Raw genomic sequence first — 11,024 nt, 5'->3', positions numbered from 1 at the left:
TTTATATATTTCAAGTGATACATCACCGTTTCTTTTGCAAATACAGTAAAAGCTTGATAATTGTTACAACCTTATTTCAAACATAATTTCAAATTTGTTACTAAAATATTGGAGTCCTAAATTATTTTAATAGCCTTGTAATCGCATTTAAGCAAAGCCCTTAATAATTCCAAACAATCTCGTTTCCTGTCACTCATTTCCAGTTACCACACTCTAACTGTACAACACAATTCTAACTTAATTTAAAATATGTTTTACAAAAGGTTAAACATTTAAAAGGGTCATTTTGGAAATAAAAGACCTGGCACACACACCAACAAAACATATTTTGCCACTTAAGCAAAAGATTTTCTTTTTGGCCCCCGAAAATCTTTTGAAAATTCCTGAAGCAGAAAATTAAATTTTGTGGTTAATTTATCAGTTGACAATTAACAAAAATTATCCGATAACGGTTCATTGACACTAAAAACCCAAAAACCCCAATTCAAGGAGATTTTGACAAAAATAAAACATCTTTTGCAAATGACAGAAATATGTGGTAAACACCAAGAAAATATGGCAAATGACAATGAAATGTGATGGGAAAGGATAGAGTGGTTGTAAGGAGAGAGTGTGAAAAATGGAATTGATGTTAGAGAGTATTGGACATTCAAAGGTGTGAAGTCAGGAAATACTAGCTGTAGTTTTGCTTTGTGATTCCCTGAAACCTTTTTAGAGAAGTTATAACAAGCTGGACGAATTTCATTTGTAGAGCGAAAATTCAACTCTGTAGAATTTGTAGGGCTCTGCAGGTATGTATAAAGAAAAAATAAGTAAAAAAACAGTAAGTTCGGCCGGGCCGATCTTTGAATATCCTCCACCATTTGGAACGAATTTGGCAATTTTCAAAAGAATAAAATCCGTTAAAAATTCTGTTGAAATCTTAAAAATACCGAATATAACTGTTATGGCCTATACGACGACGTGGACCTGCATAGGCAACTTTTGTCAAAAGCCATTACAATATTCAAATGCGAAACTTGAAAGAAAAATTCGGTGAATAGTGTAGATAAAATCATCAAAATACCGAATATCGGGAAGTACCGGCTATACGAAGATGTGGACCTGCACATACAATTTTTTGTCTTAGGCTGCAGTATCCGTTACGAACATCTAATACCAAATTTGAAACAATTCTGGTGAATAATACCGCTAAAATTAACAAAATACCGGATATCGGGTGGTACCGTTATATGGGAGCTATACGAAGGTGTGGACCTGTGCAGACAATATTCCGTCATAGGCTCTAGTATTCATTACGAACTTCTAAAACCAAATTTGAAACATTTCCGGTGAATAATGTCGCTTAAATAATAAAAATACCGAATATCGGGAGATACCATTATATGGGGGCTATACGAAGATGTGGACCTGCACAGACAATTTTCTGGCTTAGGCTATAGTATCCATTACGAACTTCAAACACCAAAAGTGAAACTAGTCCGGTGAATAATGGAGCTAAAATCATCAAAATACCGAATATCGGGAGGTACCGTTATAAAGGGGGCTATACGAAGACGTGGACCTGCACAGACAAATTTCTGGCATAGGCTGTAGTATCCGTCACGAATATCAAGTACTGGATTTGAAACAATTCCGGTGAATAATGTCGCTAAAATCATCAAAATACCGAATATCGGGAGGTACCGTTATATGGGGGCTATACGAAAACGTGGAACTGCACAGACAATTTTCTGTCATAGGCCGGAGCATCCGTTACGAATATCAAGTACCAAATTTGAAACAATTCCGGTAAATATTGTCACACAAATTATCAAAATACAGAATATCGGTAGGTACCGTTATATGGGGGCTTTACGAAGACGTGGACCTGCACTGACAATTTTCTGTCATAGGCCGGAGAATCCGTTACGAATATCAAATTCCAAGTTTGAAACAATTCCAGTGAATAATGTCGCTAAAAGCATCAAAATACCGAATATCGGGAGGTACCGTTATATGGGGGCTATACGAAGACGTAGACCTGCACAGACAAATTTCTGTCATAGGCTGTAGTATCCATTACGAACTTCAAATACCAAATTTGAAACAACTCCGGTGAATAATGTCGCTTAAATCATCAAAATACCGAATATCGGGAGGTAGCGTTATATGGGGGCTATACGAAGATGTGGACCTGCAAAGACCATTTTCTGCCATAGGCTGTAGTATTCATTACGAACTTCAAAAACCAAATTTGAAAGAATTCCGGATAATAATGTCGCTAAAATCATCAAAGTACCGAATATCGGGAGGTACCGTTATATGGTGGCTATGCGAAGACGTGGACCTGCACAGATAATTTTCTGTCATAGGCTGTAGTATCCATTACGAACTTCAAATACCGAAGTTGAAACAATTCCGGTGAATAGGTTCGCTAAAATCATCAAAATTCCGATACAAGGGAGGTATCATTATATGGGGGCTATACGAAAACGTGGAGGGTATAATAATAAGCGTAGGAAAATCCTCCAGAATATAAGAAAATTGGAAAAATTGGCGTCATTTTCGTCCCTGCGAAAGGCTTATTGGGGGAAAATGTTGTGTGAGAAGTACTATTTCCTCACAAATAAATTTCTCTACGAATCGCAGGACCTCGACTAGCTATTCCAGCCCAAGGGGCGAAATTCTGCCGTTACAGCGGGCAAAGTATGGTTATCACTTGTCAAAATCAATTTTATTAAGAACTGAAAATAAACAAGAACTATTCGAACTATTGCAATGGAACAGATTTTATTTATCAGATCTAAGCATTTTTAAGTTATTTTTTTCAAACTCCTGAATTCTGTTTAATCCACGAACGTAGGGCGCCCACGTAGGTATACATGGCCGGTTTACCTTGAGCTCCACAACCAAAGCCCCATGAAACGACACCAAACAACTTATTATCCACAGTCAAGGGGCCGCCACTGTCACCCTGGCAAGAGCTAACCTGTCCACTGGGATGACCGGCACAAATCATGCGATCCGTTATGCCGGGTATATTTTGAGGATTGCAGAAATCACGACTCCACAACTGAACACGGGCAAATTTCAGTTTATTCGGCAATTGTAAGTTGCCATTGATGGCTCCAAAACCACTAATCGTTGCCAAAGTGTCGGCGGCAAAATTCGAATCCGCAGCAGCCATTTCGATTTTATCCACTGTCGCCGTACCCAATTGCAACGGCTCGGCCAATTTAATCAAAGACATATCAAAATCTTGACTCTGAGAATTGTAACGGGGATGGATGATGAATTGGGCAACATTTACAGATCGACCATTGCCGGCCAAGAGATCATTGGTGCCGACGACGACCTTCATCGCCGCTGGATTTTGTCCAATTGTACAATGGGCTGCGGTGACAATAAAAGTTTCCGATATTATGGAACCACCACAATGATGACGTCCTTTTAGTTGTAGAGATACTTGGTAGGGGAATTGCCCTGCTGTGGCAAATTGTCCGCCAATTATACGGCTGGCAGCGGAAGTATAGCCCAACATCAAAGCCAAGAATAGAAGAGGTAGCATTTTATTTTGATTTCCAAAGAAAGTCACCAACGGCAGGGGAATTCGCACTGATTTCGTTTTAACAAAATCGGCTTTTATATTTAAAATATTCAAATAGTTCTGACTCTACCGAATTCTAAATTCTAGTTTTGTTATCCCGCAATTTAATTCACAGCTGGGTGTGAAGTGTCAAAACTCTTAATGCTTATGAATTTCGTTTGACCTACTTTGCCTAGTTGAAGGTTAACGAATATTTTAACGCCTTAGTTCTCACCTTACGGAATTATTTGCCAGCAGGCCATTATTTATTGCCTCAAGTCTCGTGCGGCGTCTGGGTAAATAAAATGTGGGTTAGATAAATAAGCGGAAATTACGCTAATGCAAAAAAAAAAGAAGTTATGGGATATCTAAGAGTCGAATTGGTTACATTTGAGAACGTTTTCGCAAAATTAATACAGCGTTCTTCCCAGGGTATAGTTAAGCAAGTAATGTCATTTCAAATAAGCATACCCAGCCCTACATTGTATGTAACTGTGGGACAAGTAATAGTGTTTTTGGGGCCCTTTAAAATTTTAATTTTTTTCTTATTAATATCAAAGGATCATGGATGGGAGGGCAAAGTGTGGTAATCACTATTCGAAATTCTCGTCATTAAAATCAGCTCTGAATTTTCTGTAATTCGCTTTGTCCAAAAAGACTTAACCATCTGCAGCTATGGACGAATGGCTACTTTTGTGGTAAATTATGATTAGTTTTACTTTCATCACAAATTGTTTGCTGGGATATCACAAAAAAAAAAAAAAAAAATCATGCCTGTCCTGTTTGGGACTTTTTCCTTATTCTTATTTGTTCCACATCTGTTTATTGCAGAGATCGAAATGTTGTTAGAAAAAATCACTTCAATCACCTCATTTACTTCCTAATCGAGCGAAGTTAACCGCCCCACATACACCAACGGGTGATGCACAGAGCTAGCATATCGGCCTCTGCGACTTCAGGACGGTGGCTCAAATCCTCATAGAAAACTTTTTTTATACCCTCCACCAAAAAAGGTATGGAGGGTATATTAATCTCGTCATTCCGTTTGTAACTCATCGAAATAATCATTTTAGACCCAACAAAGTATATATATTCTTGATCAGCGTAAAATTCTAAGACGATTTAGCCCTGTCCGTCCGTCTATCCGTCTGTCCGTCTGTCCGTCTGTTGTAATCACGCTACAGTCTAAACGAATTAAGATAGGAAGCTAAAATTTTGCACAGATCTCTCTTTTGTCTGCAGGCAGGTCAAGTTCGAAGATGGGCTGTATCGGTCCACGATATCGTATAGCCCCCATATAACGGTACCCCCCGATATTCGGTATTTTGATGATTTTACCCACATTTTTCAACGGAATTGTCTGAAAATCCACACAAGGAGTTCCTTGTGGGTACTTTATACCTCGGCAGAGAATTATCTATATAGGTCCACAATATCGTATAGCCCCCATATAACGGTACCCCCCGATATTCGTTATTTTGATGATTTTACTCACATTTTTCAACGGAATTGTCTGAAAATCCACACAAGGAGTTCCTTGTGGGCACTTTATACTTCGGCAGAGAATTATCTATATAGGTCCACGATATCGTATAGCCCCCATATAACGGTACCCCCGATTTTTGGTATTTTGATGATTTTATCCACATTTTTCAATGGAATTGTCTAAAATTCCACAAAAGGAGTCCCTTGTGGGAATTTTACCCCCTCAAAAAGAATTGTCTATATAGGTCCACGATATCGTATATCCCCCATATAACTGTACCCCCCGATATTCGGTATTTTGATGATGTTAGCCATATTTCCCAATGGAATTATCTGAAAATCCACACAAGGAGTTCCTTGTGAGTACTTTACCCCCAGACATAGATTTGTCTAAATAGGTCCACAATAGCGTATGTCCCCCCATATATCGGCACCTTCCGATATTAGGTATTTTAAAGATTTTAACAGAATTTTTAATGGATTTTATTTTTTTTTGAATATTTTCTAATTCTTTCTAAATGGTGGAGGGTATTCAAAGTTCGGCCCGGCCGAACTTACTGCTTTTTTACTTGTTTATTAGTATATCCTCCACCATAGTATGGAGGGTACATTAAGTTTGTCATTCCGTATGTAACACCTCGAAATACACAGGGTGATATAAAAAAAAAAAACTGCAGCCAACTTCAGACTGCTGTCATTTCTAAGCCACTTGTCCGACAGCTGTTAAAATTATTCCAGTGACAGCTCATTATATTGTTTACAAGCGTACTAAGGCTTTTTGGTGAAAATTTTCCGGAAAAAAAGTTATTCGTGATGGAATTCAAGCGCGATAGTGTGATTTCTTTATATTTGGCTGGAGAACCACAAGTGGCTATCGTTAGAGCACTCCAGCATTTAAATGTGAATAAATCTTTTGTGTCTCGTACCATCGTTCGTTACCGTCATACTGGTAGCATAGCCCGACGTCAAGAAAGTGGCAACAGCAGAAGAAAACAACAACATCAGCAGAAATTGTTCGGAAAGTAAAGAAGCGACTTGATTGAAACCTGCGTCGCAGTGGCCGAAAAATGGCTCGTGAGCTGAATATATCGCAATATCCCATTCGGTAAATATTGCAAAATGAGCTCTGGGTAAAGCCATTGAAATTCCAAAAAGTGCAAGAACTTACAACGCAACAGAAAGAAAAGAGATTCAAAAGAGCTAAAGAGTTGCTTCGCTTGGCCGAAAGTGGTGAACTGCCGAATTTGGTTTTCTCCGATGAGAAAACAGCAGTTTGTAACCAAACAGAATGATCGTGTTTACTTGCCAAGGAGGTCAGCTGAATTGTGCAACTTCGGTTGGCCACCAGAACTCAATCGCCGACCATGAGGGCCGCCATAACTGCCGATGGTCGCTCTCCGCTCGTATTAATCGACCGTGGCATCAGAATAAATGCCGAATATTATCGCGAAAATATTCTGGAGGGTGTATTAAAGCTTTGGGCGCACGCAAACATTTTGACCGCAGATCTTGGACATTCCAACAGGACTCAGCACCAACGCACTCAGCACACGCCACCCAAGAATGGTTACAAAATGAGGTTCCTCGCATCTTTTCCAGCGAACAATGACCACCAAAATCTCCGGATACCCATCCGTTGGACTATTGTGCCTGGAGTATTTTGGAAAGCAAGGCTGCCACTAAAAAATACCAAAGTGTCGATCACCTCAAGCAAGCGCTACGCCGGGAATGGCCCAAAATACCGCAGAGTAACATTCGGGCAGCGTGTGACGGTTTCATTGGCCATTTGAATGCCATAATTCGTGCCAAAGGTGACCAATTCGAACAAATCTAAACTTATTCTAAATTCTGAAGCTATTTCCGACATTTTTTGCTTTCATTCAAAAAAATTTAACAAAATTTAAAATAATATAGCGCTTGACATTGTTGCAGCTTTTTGTCTCACCCTCTACATTGTAGACCCCACAAAGAATATATTTTTGATCAGCGGTTTCCGTCCGTCTGTGGAAATCGCTCTTGCTTCCAAATGAAATGAAATAGGTTAATAACATTTTTCTCAAATGTGTATTATGTCCGTAGGACTTTTGGTATTGAAAATGGGTTATGTAGGTCCACGTCATCGTATAGCCCCCATATAACGACACCTCCCGATATTCGGTAGTTTGATGATTTTAGCGACATTATTCGCCGGAATTGTTTCAAATTTGGTGTTTGAAGTTCGCAATGGATGCTACAGCCTATGACAAAAAATTGTCTATGCAGGTCCACGTTTTCGTATAGCCCCAAACAACGGTACCTCCCGATATTCGGTATTTTAATAATTTCAGAGACATTGTTCACCGGAATTGTTTAAAATTTGATGCTTGAAGTTTGTAATAGATACTACAGCCTATGACAGAAAATTGTCTGTGCAGGTCTACGTCATCGTATAGCCCTCATATAACGGTACCTCTCTATATTCGATATTTTGATGATTTTAGCGACATTCTTCACCGGAATTGTTTCAAATTTGGCAATTGAAGTTCGTAATGGATACTACAGTCTATGACAGAAAATTATCTGTGCAGGTCCACGCCTTCGTATAGCCCTCCATATAGCGGTACCTCCAGATATTCCGTTATTTGATGATTTTAGCGACATTATTCTCCGGAATTGTTTCAAATTTGGCAATTGAAGTTCGTAATAGATACTACAGCCTATGACAGAAAATTATCTGTGCAGGTCCACGCCTTCGTATAGCCCTTATATAACCGAATTCATCGAATTTTTTTTTCAAGTTTCGTATTTGAATTTTGTAATGGCTTTTGACAAAAGTTGACTATGCCGGTCCAGGTCGTTTTATAGACCCTAATATAACGGCTACATTCGGCATTTTTAAGATTTTAACAGAAAATTTTAAGGATTTTATTTTTCTTTTTGAAAATTCGCCAAAAATTTGCCAAATTCGTTCGAAATGGAGGAGGGTATTCAAAGTTCAGCCCCGCCGAACTTACTTTTTTTATACCCTACACCACAAGGTGGTAAGGGTATAATGTTTTTGTTCATTTGTTTGTAACAGGCAAAAGGAAACGAGATAGACTTATAGTTCATTTTGATGATCTGCACAGAATCACTTTCTGAGTTGATTTATGCATGTCAGTCCGTCTGTCCGTCCGTCCATGTATTCTTGTGAACAAAATGCAGGTCGTATTTATTATCCGATTGAAATGAAATTTTGCACGGATCATTCGTTTGGCCCAAGGACGATTGAAATTGGAGATAATCGGTCAAAATTTAGATATAGCTCCCATATATATCTTCGTCCGATTTGCATTTTATTGTGCACCAAACGTGTAATATCAGCCCGAATATTATGGAATTTTGCACATACATCCAAATTAGGCCTGAAAATAAGTATGCCAAATTTGATCGAAATCGGTTCAGATATAGCTATAGCTCCCATATATATTGTTCATCCGATTTGTTATTTTTGTCCTCCGCAGCCGTAATATGCACTCTGTAACAACAATATTTGGGGAAATATATCAAATACAGCTCAGGAATACCTTTGCTAAATTTTATCGAGATCGGTTCAGATTTGGATATAGCTCCCATATATAACTTCGTCCGATTTACTTTTTATTGTACACCAAACGTCTAATATATGTCTAAATGGAATGGAACATGCAACCGAATTGAGTCTAGAAGCTAGTATGGCAAATTTGGTGAAAATCGGTTCAGATATTGCTATAGCTCCCATATATATTGTTCATCCGATTTGTTGTATTTGTTACCCTCAACCGTAATAGGCACTGTAACAACGATATTCAGAGAAATATATCAAATACAGCTCAGAAATATCTTGGCCAAATTTTATCGAGATCGGCTTAGATTTGGATATAGCTCCCATATATCTTTATGTGATTTCAAATTAATTTCGCACCAAATGGGCAATACAAGTCCGAATTTAAAAGATACAAATGCTTCGGCATATTTAGTCCTTTAAATTTTAAATTATAATTATAATCATAGCGTATATGATTGAATTCTCCCATAAAAACTTTTAATTGTTAAGTGGAGCTCAACTAAATTAGCAAAGTGGTGTAGGTTATCATAAAATCGGCCCCGCCCGGCTTTAGGATTTTGATTACTGGTTTTTGTTTTTTAATAAGAAAGTCATCCATTGCTAAGGTAAAGAGAATTTCTCTTTTCCTTCCTTCAAGACTTTATTCATTTAATTTCAATATCTTTCCTTTCAACGCGATGGTGTGATATCGCCAGTTATTCTCGTTATTGCAAACATTGTTTTGCCATCGAAAAATTCCATTTGAAATGTGAAATTCACGGCTGGTGTGTAGCGTGGAAAATAGGCATCGGTAAATGAGAAGTTGTTCATTTTGTAAAGGAAATCCTGAAAAATAACAAATAACTTATCAACAAACCTACAGAAGATCAAATATTAAATACTCACCCCCTTAAAGGGACAATTCAGGGGAATATTACTCGAGCGGAAAAGTTCCAGGAGTAAACTCCTCAACATTTGAACTTGCAGCGGGTGATTCAAGAACTCACAGACATTAAAGCGGACATCGATAAATTGTACCTTCTTTTTTCCATACCTCGGCTTGGCACTGATAAACAAATGCATTTCGAAATTTTCATTCATATCCCGGGACAACATTAAACGTTCGCTGAATATAAAACGATTGGCGGACTGTCGTTCGAAAACGCATTCAAACACTTTGATATGTGAGGTTAGATTCAGGCAATCATAGTCGAAGAATTGTAGTTTAAAGGTGCGTTTGGTCAACTGAAACGAGAAAGAGAGAGAGAGAGAGAGAGACTTAGAGAGTGACCCTGAAACTAAAATTCAAAAAATTCATAGTTTACTTACCGCAATAGCAATAAATAGGTGAAGCATCACCAGTAAAACGATTACACATCTGCTGAACATTTCCCATTTAGAATTGTGGAAAACCACCGATCAACTGCTAATGATTGCAATGTTTCCAATTGTGATCCTACACTTTTTCAATATTTAAATTATATTTTTTTGGAATTGATTTATTTTTAATTGTGTGTGGGGGATTGTAATTTAGATATTTTCGAAAAAAGGCTAACCTCCTCTCTGTCTCCTCGTGTGGATGAAAATTTGATAAATTTGTTGCAGTTTTTAAAGAAGTTTCCCCCTCTAAAGAGGTCATGTCATTAACAACCCTTAGAGTATATAATAATTAGTGCGATATTTTTAATGATTAAATTCCCAAATATTAATTGTAATTATCGCAAAATGTCATTAGCCGTGATAGGATGGATAGCTACGAAAAAATGTAAAACCAGTAAAAAAGCTGTAAGTTCGGTGAATACCTTCCACCATTTGTACAAATTTGGCAATTTTCAAAATAAAATTAAAATCCGTTAAAAATTCTGTTAAAATCTTAAAAATACAGAATGTAGCCGTATATTAGGGTCTATACGACGACGTGGACCTGCATAGGCAACTTTTGGCACAAGCTTTACAATATTCAAATGTGAAATTTAAAAAAAAAAAATCAGTTTATAATCTAGCTAAAATCATCAAAATAACGAATATAGGGAGGTACCATGGAGGTTATAAAACGCGGACCTGCACAGATAATTTTCTGGCATAGGCTGTAGTATTTATTACGAACTACCAATGCGAAAATCGAAACAATTCCGGTGAATAATGTCGCTAAAATCCTCAAAATACCGAATATCGGGAGGTACCGTTATATGGGGGTTATACGAAGATGTGGACCTGCACAGAAAATTTTCTGCCATAGGCTGTAGTATTCATTTCAAACTTCAAATACCAAATTTGAAACAATACCGGTAAATAATGTCGCTAAAATCATCAAAATGCCAAATATCGGGAGGTACCGTAATATGGGGCTATACGAAGACGTGGACCTGCACAGACAATTTTCTGTCATAGGCTGTGGTATTCATTACGAACATTTAATGCGAAATT

At 37.8% G+C, this 11,024-nt stretch overlaps 2 protein-coding genes across 2 annotated transcripts; both read right to left on the bottom strand.

Moving 5' to 3' along the window:
• Window positions 1-2,809: 2,809 nt before the first annotated feature.
• On the bottom strand, window positions 2,810-3,550 carry LOC101899422 (trypsin-1-like). The gene has a single exon (XM_005185295.3). The coding sequence runs from the start codon at window positions 3,548-3,550 to the stop codon at window positions 2,810-2,812; it is 741 nt and encodes a 246-aa protein (XP_005185352.2).
• A 5,737-nt stretch (window positions 3,551-9,287) lies between these two features.
• LOC101890683 (uncharacterized) lies at window positions 9,288-9,953 on the bottom strand. Its single transcript, XM_005189659.2, has 3 exons — window positions 9,927-9,953; window positions 9,504-9,842; window positions 9,288-9,443 (listed from the first exon to the last, which is right to left on the bottom strand). Exons 1-3 carry the CDS (start codon window positions 9,951-9,953, stop codon window positions 9,288-9,290), a joined length of 522 nt encoding a protein of 173 aa, XP_005189716.2.
• Between the last annotated feature and the right edge of the window lie 1,071 nt (window positions 9,954-11,024).

This window comes from Musca domestica, unplaced genomic scaffold, assembly GCF_030504385.1.
Source record: "Musca domestica strain aabys unplaced genomic scaffold, Musca_domestica.polishedcontigs.V.1.1 37, whole genome shotgun sequence".
Taxonomy (NCBI): domain Eukaryota; kingdom Metazoa; phylum Arthropoda; class Insecta; order Diptera; family Muscidae; genus Musca; species Musca domestica.
The sequence above is the reverse complement of the archived record's forward strand: the minus strand, read 5'-3'. Positions and strand labels throughout refer to the sequence as shown.

What these genes read in the sequence shown, in the direction of transcription:
- LOC101899422 (XM_005185295.3), bottom strand. Translation starts at nt 3,550, where the DNA reads ATGCTACCTCTTCTATTCTTGGCTTTGATGTTGGGCTATACTTCCGCT.
- LOC101890683 (XM_005189659.2), bottom strand. Translation starts at nt 9,953, where the DNA reads ATGCTTCACCTATTTATTGCTATTGCG. An exon ending in ACCTATTTATTGCTATTGCG is followed by an intron (nt 9,843 to 9,926) that starts GTAAGTAAACTA and finishes TTCTCGTTTCAG; the next exon opens with TTGACCAAACGCACCTTTAA. An exon ending in TGAATTGTCCCTTTAAGGGG is followed by an intron (nt 9,444 to 9,503) that starts GTGAGTATTTAA and finishes GTTATTTTTCAG; the next exon opens with GATTTCCTTTACAAAATGAA.